At 43.2% G+C, this 22,493-nt stretch overlaps 1 protein-coding gene and 1 long non-coding RNA gene across 4 annotated transcripts in view; one reads left to right on the top strand and one right to left on the bottom strand.

Annotated features, from left to right (window-relative positions):
* Positions 1-10,415, top strand: part of LOC119160036 (uncharacterized) — a 50,933-nt gene extending 40,518 nt beyond the window's left edge. For all 3 annotated transcript variants that reach the window (XM_075888315.1, XM_075888316.1, XM_075888317.1), the window contains exons 7-8: positions 6,179-6,235; positions 10,280-10,415. In XM_075888315.1, the coding sequence (XP_075744430.1) occupies positions 6,179-6,235; positions 10,280-10,327 (105 nt within the window). In that variant the 3' untranslated portion in view covers positions 10,328-10,415. The remainder of the gene's footprint in view (positions 1-6,178; positions 6,236-10,279) is intronic.
* Positions 1-22,493, bottom strand: part of LOC142803760 (uncharacterized) — a 157,961-nt gene that overhangs the window by 117,403 nt on the left and 18,065 nt on the right. The window lies entirely within an intron of this gene.

Here is a 22,493-nt window from a genome sequence, read left to right as displayed (position 1 = left end):
GACGTACTCACCCACTGAATACGCTTAGGAAGTTATAGCTCGCGCCGAGCATGCACGCCAACTTGCGCGCGTTCAGCTGACTCGCAAGCGGGTCAAAAACCTCGTTACGACAGCCGTCACCGACACGCCTACTTTCCCGCAGGACCTCTTGTTCTCCTGTGGTCTCTAGCCCGCCGTATTGGGCTTTCCGAGAAGCTACTGTTCCCCTACTCCGGACCATACCGCGTGTGCCACCAAGTAACCGACGTCACGCATGAAATCGAACAATTGTCTTCGTCTTCGTCCACGACACCCCGCACGGACATCGTTCACGTTGTCCGTCTGAAGCCTTATCTTACACCGGACTCCCCCAACACACATGTATAGTGACCACCTTCACTACCGTCTTTCTCCGGCTGCACCGAGTCGGTGCCTTTGCCGCCAGAGGGTAATGCTATGTGCCGCTCACCTAGATGACGAAGAAGAAGAGGACTAGGTGGTGCCTGCTCTCGCCATTTCCATCACTATTATGGACTGTAAATATTACGCCCTTTTCTGTCATCCTACCCATAACAATATTATCATTCAGAACACATACAGTCGGACGAGCTAGTAATGAAAAATTATTTTGCTGTTGGTCGCGTGACCTCGACGGAGGTCTTTTGGCTTTGTTCTTTCCTTTTTTTTTGGGGGGGGGGGAGTACTCTCATTAACAGAACAGCCTCGTGTCGTATGCTTAAGGCATCTAAAGCAGAAGTTCAGATTGTATAATATAATAATTTTGCTGTGGTTAGCAGGAGCCGGACAGTGTACTGAGAGGAATGAACACAGACGAGCTATAGTCCTCCGTCCGGGTCCTCCTACCAACAGCGAAATTATGTTATATTATACAATCTGAACTCCTACTTTAAAAGCCTTAAGCGTATACGACACAAGGCTGTCCTAGTAAAAAGAGCACCCCCCCCCCCCCAATTAAAGGGGAAGAACAGAGCTTAAAGATAGTCTATTTGGAAAGAAAAATGTGGAAAAACGAAAATTGTCATGCCGTGGCGTGGCCTACTATTTAGCTTTGTTTATTTCTATCGCCTAACCTACGCTGTTTCCTTTCCGCATGGCGACGGAAACTCGACCTTCATCCCCGTACATTACAGCGCAATACTGCAGTTGCTACAGGCAACAATGAATGTCGTGCACGAACCATTAACGGTGAGGCTGTATAACCTATCGGTAACTCGTGTTGTCGTGCAAAACTTCACAGGTCGGAATGCGACATGAATGTCAAGACGAGTGAGCCAGAGCAGCTCGCACGCGTAGAGGAACGGTCGCTGGACATTCGCGGGGGACACCAGATGAAACACAGTCGTGCCTCCTTCTTCGCGTGGTGCACGTCCCCAAGCTTCCGCTGTCAGGTGATGGTACCTCATGCGAATGCCACTTAGGCGCCCCGCTAACTGCAGCTATTGCTCCCGAGGCCTGTCTCGGGTGGTGGCATTTTTTACGAATGCCAACAAGCTCTCGCATGATTGCGGGAGCTTGTTGCCGCAGGCATTGCGGGAGCCCGTTTACGAAGGCATGATGGATGCACTGCAGCTGCATGTACGTACGTGTGCCGGTCCTGGCCAAGTCGGACAGAAAACTCTCTCGGCTTTTCTTATGTGTGCCTGGCTTCCAACCACTTCCTCCCTCTCTCCCGGAAGTCGGGGGCACAGCCTATGTGTAGAGTACTGCACTGAACTAATTCCTCTACCCCTCCATAGTTCCTATCATAGTGCATAGTTTTCGAACTGTGAACGACTTGCGCCCATTCAGAGTCTAGGCAACCACCTGGGCTGCCTCGTCCGACCGGTAGCAATACTCGCCGATGCTACCTACCAGCTCCGTCGTGTAACGTTGCGCGCTCGACAACGAAGCTGGATGGTGATACCGTCATTGCGTGATTATTTGTGCGCACAGGATCACGTGACACATTAGGCAGTGGTGGTAATAGTGGTTGGGGTGTTTTTCTTTGTTTTTTGTTGTTGGCGGGGATGATGATGATTAGCGTTCATTTTAAGACATTGACGACCAAACGCCGAATAGCCTATACTTCCTTATGACGAAATGCCTCCATCTTATTTGGATGGATGAATGATGATAGGGCCATTTGAAATGAGAGGTGACCGGTGAACCGCAGTGCTCTGTTTTCTATTCTGGCTAACGCCTTCACTTCGTCAGCTAATTACTTTTATTTACTATAAAGTAAAAAAAAACCCCGTATGTTTAACAAAAATAAAAATAAAATGAATGAAGGAGTTGTCAATGCTTGGCGATAGCTACCCCTTTTGTTTGGGTTGTTATGAAATGAAAAAGAAAGTATATAATATATATACGTATATACAAGCCTACAGTTGTATGGTTCAGAATTATCGTTTTAACAGCCGTGGTACACACTTTCAATGTAGTCCACTCAGCGCTAACTACACGCATTGGTGTGTTAAAAAAATTTGAACACTTTCACGGCTTTGCTGTTTAGGCTAGATCGCCATAGACCTAGCATTTTCGCCAACGAAAACGTTCACTCTGAGTCTAGTGGGTCGAGCTCCTCCTCGACTCATCGTCTGTATGTGTCGTGCTTGGGATCATTGAGAACCAGATGGTACACATCCTCACCATCATGGCCGTATGGCCATTTTAACGAGGGCTCACGCTGAATTTGAAGTAAGAAATGTTTTGTGTAAGCAGTTACAAGTCCTAGACGATGTATGAGTGTGTCGATACGTGTTGGGAGCTGAAGGCCAAAACTCAAGATTGCGTTCGTCAGCGTACAAGATAGATTTAGTGCTATCTGTGAACTAGGTGGATAGGCATAATTAATGTTTCCTTCTTAGTGAAATTCGGTGAATGTCGCATCGCGATGTATGAATTATACTGGTTTTTTGTATAATGATGAGTGACTTTGGCCATTTCATTCGCTACTTAATTTCTATTGACTGAGATATCACGTGATGATCTGACCTTGTAGCTTCTGAAAGCTGTTTTAACATACCGTATACTATACGTTTATCTATTTTTTTCTGGAGTAGCATTTCAAACACACGCAAGAGCCACCAGAGTATGCGCTTACGACCCACCTTCTAAGTGTCGTTGATAGTTGATGGCTATCAAAATGGCTACCAGCTCGGATGCTGTTGAAGGGGAGAGATGACACTACCGACATGCATATTCTTCATTTAACTCCAGAATGGTAAATTTCGATGCCGCAGTTTCATTGCTGACAGAACAACCGGTGTAAACGTGAGTGTAGCCTTGGAACCTGTCGAACAGATGATGTAAGGAAAACTGCAGTGGGGTAACGGCTGGTACGTCATGTTTACTGTGAAGTAATTCTGTAGAAGTTTGAATAATAGCTTGTGGCTCTAGCAACCAGGCTGGGTAGACCAAGACTGGCCGAGGTTTCGACGGAGCAAGCTGTGAAATGTGCTGTGGAAACACATGATGTATTTGCGTTCAGGGACGGCTCTCAATTTTTGATATGCGTAATTGTTAAGGGTGTTGTGTGACTATATATAGGGACATGTGTGGATGGTTCTCTACATTTCAAATCACTATTAAAGCTGGGTTCTTGTGCCTCGGCTAATGTCAGTCAACTTGATGTTGCATGTGGCACCATAAGATAGGTAGAGAAGGAATATAAGAAAGGTAGGTACACTACGTCCAGTTTGCTACCCTACACGTAGGGAGAAGAAAATAATGAAGTGAAGAGAGAGAAAGAAAGACGTAGCGCACCACACGTAGCGCACGTAGTGCCTGGCTACACAGGTGGTCGATCAGTGATGTTGCCTTCAAGAACTCCAACTGGGCATGGGTGGTTTCTGGCCTGATTTACTTAGAGACCATGCTCCGAAGATGTTTTGACATACGTGCAGGCTCCGAGCTTGCAGCATCTGAAGTCGATGTAGACGCCTCTGAGATATGTTGTGGACAAGTGCCACGAAGTAGACGATCTACTGTTCGAGAATATCGCAATGAACGTGCTGTGGTGACAATATTCCACGTCATTTCGTTTGCGCTGTGCCACAAAGAACATTTATTGTGCTGTTCACTTGATTTTAGAGATCGGCAATATGTTAACTTTATCTGAGTTGGTGGTCTAAGGTAATAACACCAGGCGAGCCATTCTCTGTCCGTGCACATAAAGTTTCAACTTTTTCGCTTTCTTTTCCTTGAACTGTAGAAATAAAGACTCGGCATGAGAAATCTGCATGCCTCGCTTCCTGAGCTTATCAGTCATTGAACTTTGTCCTAGCTGAATCCGATGCTTGATCACCTCAAGAGATTTATGAGACATACGTTTGCATATGTTTGCATACACGGACATGCTCAATGCTTCTGGAAGCACTTCTTGAAAACCAGAATCGCAGCGTTGAAAAGAAGCTAATTTAGAATGTTTTCTCAAGGTTCACGTCTGCTGACGTTGAATAGATTGCTTTCGTAGTCATTGGTAGAAATGTATACCGGTCTGTCGTGCAGAAAGTTGGTGATCCATTGAAGGATACAGCCACGTACCCCTAAATGAGGCTAGCCCGAGCAGCACAGATAGGTGGCTGACACAGTAAAATGTCTTTCCTACATCTAAGGACACCACGACAGCTATGTTCCCACAGTTTGTCGAAAGTTGCACAAATGTGACCAAGTCATAGTCGGTTTGTTTTAGTCGGTTTGTTTTAGGGCGGTACGAGCGGAGAGACAGCTGCAGTGCTATGAAAGCTGAATTGGGTTGGGAATTGCTTTCTTTACGCAGGAAAAAACTGCGTTTGAAGTTTTTCTTTTTTGTTTTTCATGGGCGGACTGGGATTGACCGTCATAACTATTTCAGTGAACCCAGCTACATATCTAGTCGACATGGCCACCGACGCAAAGTGAAAGCGTATCGAGCAAGAACGACCATGTTTTATAATTCCTTTTTTGTGATGACCAATAGAGATTGGAACCGGCTGCAAGACAAGCAAGTGTGCTGTATAAACGAAGAATTGTTTTATTCCAGTCTGTAACCCCCCTGCTGTAACGCCTTTTTGAGCAAAGCGGGGCACTCACCGAATAATAAAGAATAAAGAATAGGCAGTTCATAGTGCATCGTCCTCGTGTAAAGAAAGTCATCTGTTCTAGGAGAGTGTTGCAAGCTTCAGACCACCAATGAAACCTTATGTCAATTGTTTTTTCGGCGACCTTAGATATGCAGCAAGTCTGGCTAACTGGGTGAAATGAGTCTGGGGATAGCGGCGATTTACCGGGCTTTAGCAGTGACGCAGTTTTTGTGATCATCCGACGCGATGCAGCGTACGACTTCGTCCACATGCTGATGTATATTTCTAAAGCTGGTGAGTCACTGGCACCGAGATTTTGCAGAACGTGGTGCGACACGCTGTCTGGATCAGTTCGTGTTCTTACACGGGTTAGCGACAAAGCAGTATGAAGCTATAGTAGAGAACGTGTTATGCAGTTTAGCATGTGGTAAGGCGCAACCATCTCAGATTTCTCTGTCTGCAATATTAAGCATTGCAGTAGTATTCTGAACAAGTTGTCCATTTCCAATTAGAACTGAACAAAGCTCATTACGAACGTCACGTTCAGATAATCCAAGAGATATGAAGAATGCTTTAAATGGGCTTCGCTGGTATACTGGGTGGCTTAAAGCAGAGGGGAAAAGGGGGCCAATCGTTTGCGGGAATCACGCCATTAATTCTGACATGCAAAAGAAACCCCACATCACAGCAATGAAGAGATGACTACGCCTATTTGTTGGCAGGATCGTATCCTGGATGCTCAGTCTTGATCTCTGATTAGACCGATAAAATCAATTTACTTATAGGATTAAATTCTAGGGACCACGCAACGGCCAATGGAACGGAGAGTCATGATCGTAACATTGCGAAACCATAAAGACGGCGAAATGGGTGAGGAAGCAGAGAGTGTTAAGAATATCCCGGTTGATATCAAGCGTAAGAAATAGGCCTGGGGCGGCCACGCAAAGCACAGAACAGACAGCCGGCGGCAAGTTGGAGCAACAGAATGGTTACCAAGGTATGAGAAACGTGGTAAATGAGGGCAGCGACATTGGTGTTGCGACAAAATTTGTTTGCGGCAGCCTTATTGAGCTACAACCTTACGGTTTTGCCATGGGTCTGCTCACTGAAAAGTCTCTGTGTTCTCTTTGTTTCAGTTGAGGCGAGGGAAAATATCCATGTGGGCTTTGATCAAGAAGCTCAAGGGATTGATGGTGAGTATATAGAAATACTTTTAGTTTCACGTAACCAATTGCCGCCCCTTTCCCATCTCCTTCTTTTTCTAAATATTCTTAGTGTGTTGTATATATTACTGAAATTTTAGCGAGCTTTTGCACTTGCTTAAGGTGGTAATGTAGATCACGCCTCCAAAAATTCAATTTGCAATTTCGACACCGTAAAATCCACTGCAATCTGAGGAGCAAACATGTGGAAGTCGGACGTCGAGCGGCCGCTCCAAGTTGTTTAAATGCCGCGCCAAGTGCGCTGTGCGTCCTCTGGCGTAAAAAGTTAGCGCATAATAGACGTCGTTTTTCTCGAACAGCGTTATTTGTAAATTTCTCACATTAAATTTCCCTTTTCTAATTTCGACGAAGTTTTGCATGTATAAGCTACAAGTTGGAAACAATCCGAACTAAAAAAGTTGCTGATTTTATAGAAAAAGTGAAGCTGTAAGAAATCAAACAGCAATGCGCACCTTGTGTGGTTTTGTGCATGCAGTGATCTTATTTTTTAACAACAACTTTGTAAAGAATGTCTTATTTTTTAGTTCAAATATAACCTACAAGTCTCTACAAGGACATGGCTGAATATAATTACATTCCTTTCGGTGGTTGCAAAAGAAAGGTTCACTAAGTAGGTCAACCCGCTTTCATATGTGTGAGTGGGTCAGACCGTAGGAAAAATAGGCAACCTAGGGATAAAAAAAAAAGAGGGGATGCCACGTGATAACCAGTGGCATTTTTTGTGAGCGTGTCAAGTTTTATGCAAATACTTAGAGCAGTTTTTAAAATATTACATGAAAACTGATATTTACCATTTACCCTACCATACCCCCTTAAGGAAGATTTTGAAACTTTTTAAAAGAAGGTTTTGGAACCCTTCTCTCTCTTCTCATCCCCAATCAACTGCAAGTAACTTCTAGGGCACTGCATGCCTGAAGCGCCTTCTATATTAGGGCAAGCCCGAGTACTTTTTATCACTTCGTAACGTACACGAATATTTAATTGCATGCACGTACACCTTATAAAGATAAGAAATTTCCAATCTCTGCCACCTTTCGATGAATACAGTAAAAAATGTTAAATGGCCCCCTCGAATGCCTTTTTGAATTTGCAGAGCAACCTTTGTCGTGAGCACAGTTATGCCTAGGGTAATGAAAAGCCATAGTTGGGCAGAATGAGATGTCTTGGCACCGTTTGCTTACCATGCGCTAATGACCTATACAAATGAAGCAGACGCACGAAGGGGAAAAATTAACTTGATGATTTGGCACAATGGGTAATTCTTGGCTTTCGAATTATCGCGAGTAGACTGAACTGGACTTGGAAAAGCTTATTTATGTCCTGCAGAACATAGAAAAAAATTTCAGAAAACGCTAGGAAGTGAAGTTTGTACCGGCATTCCTGCAGAAATTTAAGGTGTTATGACGTGAGGGCATAGTGCTTGGGTTAGACAGATATTTGGCACCATCAATACGCAGCTCACAGAGAAAAAGGTAATTTTCTGGTATTCGTGTTTAGTACGGTTCACTGAGGGTTAGTACTTTATATTTTTTCAGCTTTTGTCTAAGCATAGGTGACAGACGTGGTGCTGCTTTATTCAGCTCTAATAATGTACCAACCTGTCGAGCCCAGTATACTAATTAAAGTTCGTTTCCGAATTATTTTCTCGTGTATACACATACAATCAGGTGCATTTAAAAAAAAAACTGCAGGTGGTAAAAACTTCCGTAGCCTGCACTACAGCGTTGCTCACAATCATATAGCAGGGTACGTGAAATCCAAACAATTATAATATTATGTTCCGTCTAAACACAAGCGATATCAATACGTTATCATTGCCTCTTCTTGAAAGCCAGTACGATGATGACATTATCTTTCTACACTACGAACTATTCCGCAGCTCTTCTAGGGCACACTTGGCAGTAAGACAGTACCCGCAGTAAAGTTTCAGAGATTAAATTGATTTTTACTGTAATGTAATTTTACGATCGAATTACTTCAAGCGAGTAGCAATGAGGAACAGTACTTATTACTTTCCCAATCACTTTTGACTGAAACATGACATGTCCGCCTTTGAGGTAAAAGTGATTAGCCTACAGAAAGAGGGAAAAATAATAAAAAAGATAATGTGAGTGCGAAGCCTCAAGCTTGAAAAGTATTTAAAAAATAACCGACATCTCAATGAATGTAGGCCATAAACAAACTTTCGTTCAAGCAATTTCAAAGTGAGTTATGGCTTTCCAAAAGTAATACTAATATAAGGTCATTACTTCCGGGCAGCTGTAATTTGTATTAAAACAAAATTACGTGCTAGAAAGTTACAAAAAATAATGACTAATTTAGTTTAACTACTTGGAAGTAATTCTGCCCTGTAGTGATATGTGTAGCCTACAGAGTATGCTGGTACGTTTCCGGCTTGTGTTTATATATGGAGGCTGGCAATTAAAAGTATAGTGTCAGCACTTCGCAGTACTCGTTGCATGTTAATTGGTTGTTCGTCTTCTGTCAGTATATGGGCGAAATACATGTGTGCTATTCGAAGTCGACGTAGGATCACTTTTAAGAAGCGTTCCTGATGATGACGTGTCTTAACATCATGATAACTGTGTCCAAGCACAAGTCCTTCGAGCTGAAGATGTTTCCTTTTTATAGATTACCATGCTCGTTGTGAATTACACTTCAGTGCTGTTCAGACAGTTTGAGTCCCGTCCCGTTCAAACCAGAGAAATACTTGGCGGTTGCTGTGCATGCATTTCCACATCTTTTCGTTTTAGAGAATACCAACATGGCTCGAGACCCACGAATATAAATAAGTAAATAAATAAATAAATAAATAAGTAGAGACATTTCTATACAAATGCATAGTTTTATGTTGTGTTTTACCCCAACAATTGTTATAACACAACAAATCACAGGTTATAGAGGGTATTGATCGATATGTGGGGTTTAACGTCCCAAAACTACGATATGATTATGTAAGACGCCGTAGCGGAGGGCTCCGGAAATTTCGACCACCTAGGAGGCGCCCAAATCCGAGCACACGGGCCCGCAGCATTTTCGCCTCCATCGAAAATGCAGCCGCTGCAGCCGGATTCAATCCCGCGACCTGCGGGTCAGCAGCCGAGTAACCCAGCCACTAGACCAACGCGGCGGGGCGTTATAGAGAGTATTCATCACAAATCTAAGTCAACCGAGCAAAAGTTACCAGACACGCAGTGCACGACTAGAAAATACAAATAATTGACGTTGCGATGAAAAAAAATGTAATTGCGCAAAGCTTGTTCCTTCATATTAACCATGCATTTGCGTTTCCTAGGTATCCTTGGAATACTATGTCCTGAAGACGACTGTTTATAGCTGTTGCAGAAGCATTGTACATTTCATATTTACTTCCGGGTCTCGCGTGCACGTCGTGTGGTGGCACGGCTATGACACAGTGAAAGCAATGAAAGTGTTCGGGACATATTCTAACGAAGAAAAGAAAGCTCCTAATAACTTACTGTATTTCATAAATATGTTATTTGTGGATATTAGCACTCAACAGTCGCTATATATAGAAACAATTTCTATTTTAGCCTGAGTAATCTGCAACAAAAGCAAGTTAAGAGGGAGGCAGGAAATCATCTTGTAAAAAAAAAAAACAAGAATACCTTCTTTGGCGTCCAAAAAAGTGCAAAAATAGAGAACTAGACAACACAAACGAGTTTGTATTGTGTGGCTGTCTTCTCTGGCATTTCTTTTTTTGTGTCTCACGTTATTTGGGAGCGAACTATTTTTACGTCGTCTCCGTATGTGTTACAGCTTTGTATGTTCGGCCTCTCTTTTTCTTATCTAGAACCTCGGCGTTGTTATTGCTAAAGGGCAGATGTTTTAAAATACCTCTGCGGGGAACAAAGTCTGTGTGACTTTCATGACGAGTTCTTTATTTAAATTTGAACTGCAGCAAGGGCGTAACTACCGCTAATTTGAGAGAAACTTGAAGTCGTCAATCTCTTGTTTGTTTAAACTCACCCGTTCTTTTTTTCTCCCTTTCAGGACTGCTTGGAAACTGTTCAGAAGGCAGAGAGAAACAGCAACTCTTGATTAAAGTGGCAATAAAATATGTACATTTTTCACTAGTAATTTTAGAAAGTAGACTAGTTTAAGAAAATAAAAATCGCGCACGACTGCATCTGGTGAGTAGCACACACTTTGGGGATCACAAAATTCTTGTCGGTAAGCTTCGTTTACAATAGTAAGTCATGCGTTATTCGTATGCTCGATCTTGTGTCTCTTCTTACGAGAACTTTCCGACTCTGTCACGATTTTATTTTAGGGTAACATACACTCGCAACACACGAGAAAACGCTCACCTGCAATAAGCGCTGTTGCTATGTAAAAAGATTAATTTTTGAAACTGTCAAAACAAACACCAACTTTCGCCAGCGCCTAAGTAGCAGTTAATGGAGACATTTCAGTTGCGCAGGATGTCATTAGTGCGAGGAAACATTTATATCACTGGAGATGCGTCAAAAGCATGCTTCGACGCAGCAACATTTTCCAGTTATTACCTGTGTGCGTGGAGTTATACTTTTAAAAGTACTATAGGCCTAATCGAAAAGGTAAGTGAAGTTAGTGGCTGGACATCTTCTTTTTGTAAAGAGTTGCCTTTGGAAATAGTAAATCCTTAAAGTTATGCAAAGGCATTTTATTTGACTGAAAGCCTTCCTGGCAACTAGAAAGGAATTTTATTTGGCCCTTTGAGTCATATGACAGACTGCATTACAAGTTGATGACGACGTAAAAACGTCTAGACATGTATATTCACGCCCGTCGTGCCACACGGGAGTTTATTGTCGCGTGCGCGATATTCGCGTGCGTGAGCATCAGACGCAAGTTGGCTTTTTTTGAGCAAGGTATAATGGGACGCGCATGAACGGACGATGTAGTCAAAATGGCGCGGTGGCACAAAAGTAAGGTTTTTGTTCATTGGTCGGTTGTATATTTCTTTGAACCAAAATAACAGCTAGGCGCAGATTTACAAAGGGGCATCTCGGTAAACAGCCTGCTTAATCGTAGGGGCACACACAAACACTTACGCACACGCACGCACGCACACACACTTACACACACATACATGGGCAAAGATGACGAGCACAAACGCATGAACGTCGCAGACACGCAGCACGCTCTTACACTTGTGTGAACGTACGAGTGTATGGCACACATGTATGAACGCATTCAATAACTATCTCGCCACCGACATCAAAATAAAACAAAATGAACGGAATGCACACACGCGGGCACAAGCACCTGCACTCTCTTGGAAAAGTAATCAATTTTCTCTCAGTCACTCGATGCCGACAGGAGTCGTCACTCGAAGAAAGCTTTTTTTCCCGTCTCTGCGAAAGGTTTTTTTCAGAAGGCCTCGTAATTTTCTCCGAGATGTTTTGGAGATGGTGAGGCGAGGATCATCAAAAGAAGTCAACTCGAGCGCAAGCGACAGAAGGGACGAGTTCGTCGTAAATATACACACAGCGTGCAGCTTGTTCAAACACGGCGCTCGAGTCAAATTGCCACCGCGCTGCTCTACAAGACGCTGGCAACAGGTGAGCTTCCGGTCGTTGAAAATGCTCGCGAAGGCAGCCCTCGTGTTGATCGTTCTGCAAAGTGAGTCCAATAAGCCGAGTGTTTAGCCAGGCAAAGATACGTCATGAGTCTGTCGAATCATCAACCGGAACAAAAATATTTAATCCAGTGTTCTCAAAGAAATTACGCTTCGAACGCATGAACGCTAGCTGTAGTTGGCAGAGATTCGCAGCTGGTGGAAGTGAGGCATCCAGACAAGGAAACGAGAGATTAGCAACGGACAGAAAGAGAAGACAAAGCATACTTTTGTGCTCTGTTTCTGTTCCTTTTTTGCATGCACTCCTTACGATGTTCACGGATTAGCTGCGTGCAGAATTTAATGACCCTACTAAAGTTTCTCCAGTGTGCGGGTCTTTATGATAGACGTTTATGAGCGTTGCCTGTTACCGCTGTGTTATGCACATTGCTTGTTCTTGTTACTCTCTCTTTCGCTCCACTTTTTCGGAACCTTCTTCCTATTTTTTAGGGTAGGCAACCGGAACTATACCACAATTGAAATTTCATTCACTAATTTTTTTCTATGTATCTCTCACCTTCTGTTTATTGCGAGAAAAAAAGCACCTGCCGCTAGCCATATAGAATGCTTTGTCAGTTTATAACTCGACTTCTATGTTGGGTGTCAACGCTTGCAGTTGGAAGACCAGTATAGGGCACGCGAGGAACTGCTCAATGCAATCTTTTTGCAATACCACGCAAACCAACAATGATACGGTGCGAGTGTACACAAAATCGCTGACTCAAAAGTTCGAGTTTTTCCGCTCTTTACAGTATCTTTGTTTGTTTGCACTGCGTGTTGAAACATACACGAACTAACGCTAATTGTTGCTCTATAAAGTTCAGTGAGAGATATTGATGATGACAGAAGTGCATGGAGGCCAAATTTTAAAATCTACAAAACTACGACCATTTGGGCAGTGATAAAAATTCGTTGGCGGATGATGAAAATTCAGTCAATTACTAATCACCGTTTATTGCATCACTGGTCTATAGTATTCAAATGCCGTCCGTTTTGAGTAAGCAGTTCTTCATGCATACGTGGCTTCTAATTGTTATCTGTTGCATAAGAAACATTGCACTTATGTAATCGAGCGTACATGGTCTCAGTCTGAAGGTTCTCGATATGGGCGTATGAAACTCGGCGATAAAAGTTGAAACAACGTCAGTAATGAGGTAATCAGTGCAAATGTCATGGCGCATGACGACTGACCTAGATAATGAGCTAGTGTCGTTGCGGATGACGTCATCGGCAGAGCCGACCGGGCGCCAACTCGCACAAATAGTGCGAAATAGAGTGGAGGACATTTGCGCTCAACACAGCATGGTGCTTGGAGAGGTCCGTAAGTTCTGTTTGAGCACTTGGAAAGAACACTCGGTGATTTATATTGTTGTGAAGTGGCACTGAATGGGCTGCTCCTTCCTAATATGTTACAGCTGACCGGCGAGCTAGAAGGGCAAGTATTCAACCGGAAAATAATTAAATAAACAATGATGACAGAAATGACAGGCAGTGTGCACTCGTAATTTACGGTTAAATTCGTGGAACGAGGTTGGGCTTGGTTTAGTAACTTGTGCACTTAGAAACGCCTCCCGCGAAACTGGAGATATCAGTGCTTTATGACTCGTGTTACACGCAGTATCATCACCAGTGAAGGTTTTACGAGTTTGGGAGCTGCACTTTCAGGAGAAAAACATAAGAGATGCTTCATAAAAAATTCATCTTAGCAGAGAAGAGAAGCAACTCGTTGGTGTCGGAAAGGCGCTCTGTAGTAGCAGAAGGTTGGCTCTATCATTAAGCTTATAAATGTAGTGTATGACAGCTTGCGCTCCCAGTAAAGCAACGGCTGACTAGTCTTACCCTTGCGACGCCCGCGTTTTCCAGCTGTCACTTGTCAAAGACCCGAAGATAACAAGAAGCCGAAGTCGCAGCAATGGAGTGAGTACACACACTTGTATACTTCTTGCATACAGGGCGTCGCGATTCGCGCTTACAGCGGTCGTAGGCACTGAGCGTCGATGGAGCTTATGTATTGGGAAGGTTGCGACAAGCAGCACGTCTATAAAGTTTTGTTTAAACGACAAAAAAATGAAGTTAACAAAACGTTATCGTTCTTCAACTCCTGTTTTTTAGAACAGCTGATTCCTTCAAAATCTATAGCCGAAAACTGTCATCATAAATGGGTATGTGCCACGAAAATTGTGGCAAATCTCACTGGTCCACGACTTCTTTTTACAGCCAAAGGTGTTAGGAGATCAGAACACTGGTCACGCGCGGCGCCGTAGTTTTCCGCCGCTGCCGCCACAGGAATCCGTAACCAGTAATAAAAAAAAAAGCCAAGCCCAATGACACAATGGGGCTCGGAACTCGTGTCTGCTGCGTGCCAACCCAGTATTCCACCACTGAGCAACGCCAATGCTTGGAACTCATTTCTAAGCTTGCCTTAGAAAGGCTTGATGTCGGGAAAGGAATCTAGTTAATATGAGCAGTGAAGCGTTTTAGAACATCAAAGAAACAACCAGGTGTCACAAAATGCAAATTGAGTAACGAGCGGGTCGTTCAATGCTCCAACCCGTTAGAAAACTTGTTCCTGACTGCCTAATAACTGCGGCGCATACCCACTTCAGGGATATTTTTTCATTGTATCAGCCGCTGCATAAAAAATTGCGCAAAATGTTTAGCAAGTGTGTAGCGGACCCCACGCTTCTCCCAAGAATTACGAGCATAGTGAATGATCGCCTACTACACAAAAATTATGATCATTCATGGCATAGTAGGTATCCAGCAAGTGTGTTTGTAGAAGTTATGCAAAGAGTGTTTACGAAAGGCTCTGAAAGGCCGCTCTTCTAGCTTTCGCTGGGACTGTGCTGCACGTTTCATGGAGGCCTGGTGTGTTTTCGGTGCATGCGGCTGAACAACAATAAGTGATGAGGGCAAGTGTTAGCCCGTCTAATAGCAGCGAATCAACGGCCGCTAGCCAGAGACCCCGAGTAGGTACATCGAGAGGATACTAGGGAACGGAAAAGTCAACGTCAGCTGCAAGAAGACCCGGAAGCGATCGTAGTCGGCCTATACGCCAACGACGACAAGCACATAGTTCTATCAGAGGTGCGAGCGCTTGGTCTCAGTGCAAGGTTCTGTCTGTGAAGTATGGACAAGCGTGTCGTGATAGTGGTTGTCTGTACTTTAACTTTAATTTATCTACGCTATGAAAACCTATAGCATAACCTATGTAAAGCCTCACAATGACCTAGAAGCAACCTCAAAACAACCTGGATATATCAGCTAATGCCTAGCAGCAACTAAAAGAAACCAGATTAGCGTTCAGAATCATCCAGCTGGGCTGTTTCCAAGCCTCTCGTGCTTAGTTCAAGATTACTCCATATTTTTTTTTATTTGAGCGTATGATACATATAATACAACTGATACATACAAGGTATGCTACTACACATTGGGACAAGTCGATACTAGGGTGAGAAGGGCTGCGTAAAGATTCGCACTGCAGTTTTCTGATAAAAGGGGCTAAGCTATTTTTCCCCGTTGCTTAAGTTCGCTTACACATGGGGAAAGCCATGGTTGCCTTACCTTGGCACACGGTTAACGGGAGTTAACCGTGTGCCAGTTGGCAGCAGGAACCACGCCTGTCAGTGCATCTTGCGTTCTCGCTAAGGTTTTTTACTCGTGATGTTACCTCGTTGCAGAAAATTTTCTGCGAGACTGGCGCATATTGATGAAACACATCTTCAGCCCGGAAGAAGAAGAAAGACTGTTGAGCTGTTGCGAACCAAGTGAGGCAACAGTATTGTATTTGTATCGCCCTCGACAACCTTTGTTACTTTCGAGATGTTTTGTAGCTTGTAATACCATATAAATATAAAGGATGTTACAAGAAATATACTTGAAAATCTGTAAAAATAGAGAAAATGAAATGTTTGCTCACTGCTTTCATAAGTATACTTTTACCTGTAAAAATTTGTGTTACTAAAGAAATAATATACACCTATCGTAAAAGAATTTCAATTATATATTTAATCAGTGGGCACAGAATGTCGAGTGAAAGGAAAGATTTGGAGCACATCTTGTTAAAGAGCCCATTGCCGTTTTGAGGTTTTGAGGAAAGGGGGTGACTGGGAATTAATAGCGAAGATGTACAAGTCGATCCTAATTTACAAAAAAAAAACCATAGCCAAAGTAAAGATAAGCGCAGCTAGCTGACGACCGTACACGACGTCCCTGTTTAAAACAACTATTGTGTTAGTATTTAGGCATTCGATAAACTACGTGCGACATGCGCACGCGGTGTTTCTCTGATAACCACCGCAAATGTGCAACATGCGTTGCTGGCACCACGTGCGTTTTTGTCGCCATTTTTCACAGCGTTGCTATCATGCGCTCCAGAATGTCTTGATGCCATAGGCGCCGTAGAGCGAGCTCGCAGCAAACTCATCTGTCCGAGAAGCTCGGGCCATTTTGCATAGAATCCCAGCACTCAAATTGAGAACCTCTAGTTATAGGGACGCAGAATTCACTGTCACATCAAGTGACACAAATCGCTACGCCGTCAGCTCCACGTTTCGTTGAAAATCTTCTAGGAGAGAGCGCTCACAAGGCTCGTGGAAAACGAGCGCGAATACGCGACACTTACAGGTGGTGGTTTGTTAACTTTAAAATCAAAGGCGTCTTTCGCACGCAGTGGCGAAACATGCAGTCTAATAGATTGATTTTAAATATGTGCTATATTATAAGCCGGTATTATGTAGGTGATGAGTGTGTCTCCAGACAAATACATTAGCATTCATGTCTTCCTCCGCAGACTAGTTAATTATCAATGCAGTGAGCAAATACGGTGCTTAGACTATGCTTTAGGATTTGGGCACACACTTTTCGAGGCATCCTGTATTGTGGTCGTGTTGTCCCCGTCTTTTTTTCCAGGCAAACGCGAGGCTCTGCAAGCGTGCGTTGATAAAGCTGGGCTGACTTTCGACCAGTACGAGCAGGTAGATCTAGTTTCTACTTTTTAAAACTGTAGCATGTGCTTCGCAGAACAGCAGGTGTTGTATGTTCAAGTAATTATTTAGCTTTGATATTGTATTTACTTACAAATACTTCAATGGCCTCTTTAAAGGGTTTCACGTGAAGCTGCACGTATGCTAATCACGCATGTTTAGGTGTATATCTGACATTCTTTGCAATGCCACATTGGCACTTAATGACATGGCTTATTTTACTCGAAATTGCACGCACTGCAACAACGTGCCACTTTATTTATTTTTCTGAAGTCCTTTTCTACTTCATTTCGTATATTCTGAGTTCTGAGCACTTGCTTGCGAATTAGTAAAAGTTAGCCTTTATGTCTCTTACATTAGTCTCTTTCACTGTCATTCCAAAGCGGCTCACTTATGCCAAAATCTTTTTAGCGTCGCAATTTTTGCCGTGCTTCTGACGTTATCCAGCGTGCTTTGAAATACATTAATTCAATTTTTCTCCAGCTCAAGCAAGCAGTAAAAAAATGGAGGTCTGGTCGGGTGAGTAATTGTTCTTACATGCCTAATCATCATTTTCCTTATTTCGTCAATGTATTCACGTTTCAGTTCGTACACAAGATAGTACTTTGTAAATCGATAAAAAACAAATCTTCTCAAAATCATTTAAAACGGTAGTTTTTATCTTGACTGCAATTATATATATGACTGTAAAGAAATCACTGTAATATATTTAAAACTGTTATCATCATAAAAAAGCCTCAACCAGTATCTGCATGTGATTAACATTTCATACAATTACAAGCCGTAGTCATCCAGCCTCATAGTTCACATAAATGATTACTACATACGTCCCTGTCGCTTTGACTAAGTTCAAAAACCAACATTTGTCCAGCGCTTTCAGAGTGGTATGTGCACCGCTGAAATATTGGCCACCCTTGTTCAAATCGGTGCTCATCGAAGTGGGTCAGTCACATTTAGGTAGAAGGTAATTAGTCTGTTCTTAAATAAGCAGTTTAGGAGCAACATCCAGTCAGAGTTTTTTGTCTGTCAATAGAGATTTCTCTGGCAAGTGTAAAACTGAAATAAAGATGTATGACAAACAACTCTGGCGATAGAAATTGTTGATTGTAGGACAGCTGCATCAAAATCGAGTAGATGCTCATCACGCTGATAATATTTGACGACCACTTTGGCATTCTTAAGTAAAGTTCAAATGGCTAAGTTCAGGATGAATAAAACCTATTAAGTCTACTTTGTAAGGATTCCTTGCTAGCTAAGTTGATGCCGTGCTCCCGGCTGGGACATAAAGGTCACGGTCAGCTAGGAAGCACATTTACAGCTATCTGAACAATAATATGCAGCGCGAATTTTTCTTGTTCTTGTGTTTGGTGTCTAGACCTCTAAATGTAAGAATAAACGTAAATCAACATAATAAAGATTGATCTTATGTACCCGGCCACTTTTTGTATCAACGGGAACGAAAGTCGGACAAATGCGACACACTAATTTAAAATTGATCGTTTTATGATTGTACTGCTCGCTTGACAAGACAGCGTAACTATTTGCTGCATTTTTATACTGCATGGTTAAGTAAGAATAATATGTGGGGAAAAGACAAAAAAAAAATTGCCGCCTGCACCTTCCCAAGGGGGGAACCAGAGTAAATGCGTCGACGAGTGCGGGGGGTATCACGTGAATGTTGCGTAATTGGGTACGGTTTGGGAAGGCTTAATTGCTGTTTTGTCTTTATTATTCTTATTTATTGAATGAAAGAGGAGCGTTGCCTTCAACGTCAAACGAAAGCCAAGTAAAGGTGCCCTTCACTGAATTCCGGACGCGCGATCCAGTGCCTGCAAATTCTGGGTGACCAGTGAACGATTGTGGAGCGCAAGCAGTGGCTTTAATTGCGGAGCACATTTCTTAAATGTGGAGCATTCCTCAGTCGCATGATGTCGCGCTTCGGCGTCAGCGGTGGTGCCATCCACATCCCCACTGCCCATGTTCGCGTCTCGTGCCGGTCAGGAAGACACCGCAAAACTGTCGTTCCCTTCTTTCTCTATCGCCTTGCAAGGCCACCGCAGGCAGCGTCTGCTAGTAAAAAAAATTGGCCCCGTGTCCGCAAGTTACACTGCAAATGTCGCCGAAAGACGATAGTCTTGCGTCTGGAGAGAGTGAACAAAACGTTTAGTTGATGTTTTGCGCAAGAAAACCGGTGAATGGTATTCTTGAGGTGCTGCGTTCATTCCGCGGAGGCGAACGAGCGCATCAAGTCACGTCATACGTGAGACATGTTTTCATGTTAGGGTCTGTCGCTTGTGTTTGAATTGCAATCATGCCATGTGAACGAAACCACCGCAAGAGCGGCAGGACCATGAAATGTAAATCATGACATCCGTGTCATGATATTCATGTTATGAAGTGATTGATTTGTGGGGTTGAACGTCTCAAAACCACCTTATGATTATGAGAAACGCCGTAGTGGAAGGCTTTGGAAATATCGACCACCTGAGGTTCTTTAACGTGCATCCAAATCTGAGTACACGGGCCTACAACATTTCCGCCTCCATCGGAAATGCAGCCGCCACAGCCGGGATGCGAACCCGCGACCTGCGGGTCAGCAGAGTACCTTAGCCACTAGAACACCGTGGCGGCGCTTCATGTTATGAATAGTCAGATATGTTCTTCATACTGTCATGTTATGCCATACTAAGTTTGGTATCGATACCATTATCGAAACGGCCAGGAGAGCTAATTGTCGTAGGCGGCTAGATAGATAGATAGATAGGTAGATAGATAGATAGATAGATTGATTGATTGATTGATTGATTAATTAATTGATACGCTCAAAGTCGCCGAAGTTCGCCAAGAAATGCTTCACATTTAATAATAAAGACGAAATAATAATTAGGCATTGCCAAATTATAACCAATGACGCAGCAGTCCCACTACCCACCACTCTGCGACGCCTTTCTTCGAGTGCCCCCGTAGGCGGCAACTTTTTTCTTCAGTAGAAGACGCTGCCTGCACCGACCTTGCGAGGCGAGAGAGGGGGAGGAGAGCGACAGTTTTGCGCGTGTCTTTCTGTGTCAGCACTAGACGTGAGCATGTGCCGTGGGGGTGTCGAGGGCGACACCATCGAAGATGAAACGCGACATCGTGAGAATAAGAAATGCTCCACATAAAAAAAAGCAAGAAAGTACCGAGACTATCATAGTAGGCTTAAGTAAGAAGATTGACTTAAGTCGGCATAAGTGAACATATCAAAGTGCTTAAGTTAATACCAGTGAGCTTGAGGTTGGAAAGTGTTTATGCGAAATGTCTGTTCGTTTGAACGTTGCTCTACTATATGCCACATGTTTTCGCTACCTATACTGCGTAGCTGTAGTATACCCTGAATACACTACTATAAACATGGCTATACTGTGCTTTTACCCTCTATCCTCTCCCTCCCCCATACTTACCTTTGCCGTCCTATTCATTACACATTACTATGCTATGCTGTGCAATGCCACGGTGGATCAGTGGCTACTTTGCTTTGCTGCTGACACGAAGGTAGCAGGTTCATTCCCAGCCTCGGAGGACGGATTTTGGTGGAGGCGAACTGGCTGTGGCCCGTGTGCTGTGCGAAGCGGGAGCACGTTAAAAAAAACACCAGGTGGTCCAAATTTCCGGATCCCTCCATTACGGTGTATCTTATAATCATGTCATGGTTTTGGGACGTTAAGCTGGGGATGATACTGCGTCAGTTGTAGTTCAGTTTTAACACTAACACAATTTCTCTAAACAAACTCCTATTGGAAAGGTAAAATGTCAAGGTTATTTCTGCGTGGTCCTCAACATGGACTCCTTGGTTATTGGCAGAAACTATGTCGTCCTGCCTTTGTGTACCCCTCTATATTTCTATAATATCGTAGCAACAGCACGGTGTAAGAACTCACATACACATAACCAGGTTCGTGTCTCATTTGATTTTTCTGAACATGATTGGAGAGGCGCCACAGCCACTAAATGAATTGAATGTTAGCTTTCGTACTTTGTGACAGTGCCATAGTTGCCCACTGACCCACGTAAATATACCAAATGAAATTCCCGTCGCAGCAAATTTTTATCGTGTATTACAGGAAATATTACACCGCACATATAAAAAAATAGCAGTAGAAAATGCCCTTATGACCTTATAAGTTTTATTGTCTTTGTGTCTGTAGAAAGAGCTTGTCTACATGATCTAAACCAAGGTATTGTGGTCGGTTGTATATAATGGCGCTGATTCTGTATTCATGAGTGCACACACTAAGGAGAGGCTAGAGATATTGCTATAGAGATATTTCAGCGCCGTACGAAGCTGCGAACACTCGCCTCTTCCCCTATATGGTGCTTTGCTTACAGGGTAGAAATGGACATTCCAGTCCCCGGTCAGAAGAGGAGGACCTTTCCAAAATAGCGGTAAGAAGAGCCATCCATGCAGGGGAGCGTAGCTCTGCTTTTACAAAGCTACAGCTTTTGATAAACAATGCGACAATATTGCGTATTTAAGAAAACAAAAATTATTTTTTTCGATCCAACGATCAGTTTCTTATTCCTAATAAAATATAGTCTAGTGCGTTATATGTAGTTGTCATCCCACAATTCCACGTGTGTTGTGGAACGACTTCCTGACAGACAGTGTTATTTATATTTGCTTGAAGAGATGTTATACAAAGGTACATACAAACAAAACAAATCCTTATACAAGGCGTAAAAACATTAAAAACAAAAGAAAGGACAAGAGACGCAACGGTGCACATTCTGACAAAGCTGCCATTTTCTTTCCCCGCTGATTTCAGGGTTCGCAATCATCTGAACGTGAAATAGCCGACAAGGCCCGCATACTCGGGGTAAGTGTGAAAAAATTGTCCTTTCTATCGTGTTGCGCCGAAAAAACATATAGCTATTGATATATTCTTCCGGGACGTCATATGATGGACGCAGCTTCTCAACGTATTGGCGATACGACGCAGCGGCTTTTATGAGGTCAAGGTACCGTGATGACGTGGCGAATTTCGCGGTTTAATGCACTAATACAGCTTGAGCATTATCGGCCTTGGCGCATGAATAACAACAACAACAAAAAAACTAACATGCGATGTACTGGTATGATAGCCTTAATGTGTCGTCCCAGACCTCGCACTACATCATGCTGCTGCTTCAACACGGTGGTTTAAGTGACGACCGTGCAGGCCCCATCCACATACAAGTCTGCTTTCTAGTTCTCGTTATAACACCTTAAAACAAGTCACATATTTTCAATCATTCAGGTTAACTGTGTCAGTAAGCTTAGAAGGGATGGCGAAGTAGACAAATTATTCAGAAAGGGTAATTGGCCACCACAAGTTTGTGGCACGAACACACAAGTAAGCCCTTGCGGGCTTGACGGCACCTCTTCTCAGTTGCCAAAAAGTTCATCTTAGTCGAGGAATCTGCAGGCTGCAAAGGAGAGTACTGAGGGTCTTCCAATTGTTAATAAATTCACCCCCTTACTAGCAATTGCTGGTTAGCTCAACTGGTAGAAAGAGAGGAAGAGAGAAAGAAAGAGAAAGGGAGAGAAAGAGAACTTTATTTAGGATCAGAAGAAAACTTATAGCTATTCCTCCACCAGGAGACC

This window comes from Rhipicephalus microplus, chromosome 3 (assembly GCF_043290135.1).
Source record: "Rhipicephalus microplus isolate Deutch F79 chromosome 3, USDA_Rmic, whole genome shotgun sequence".
Classification (NCBI taxonomy): domain Eukaryota; kingdom Metazoa; phylum Arthropoda; class Arachnida; order Ixodida; family Ixodidae; genus Rhipicephalus; species Rhipicephalus microplus.
The sequence above is the reverse complement of the archived record's forward strand: the minus strand, read 5'-3'. Positions and strand labels throughout refer to the sequence as shown.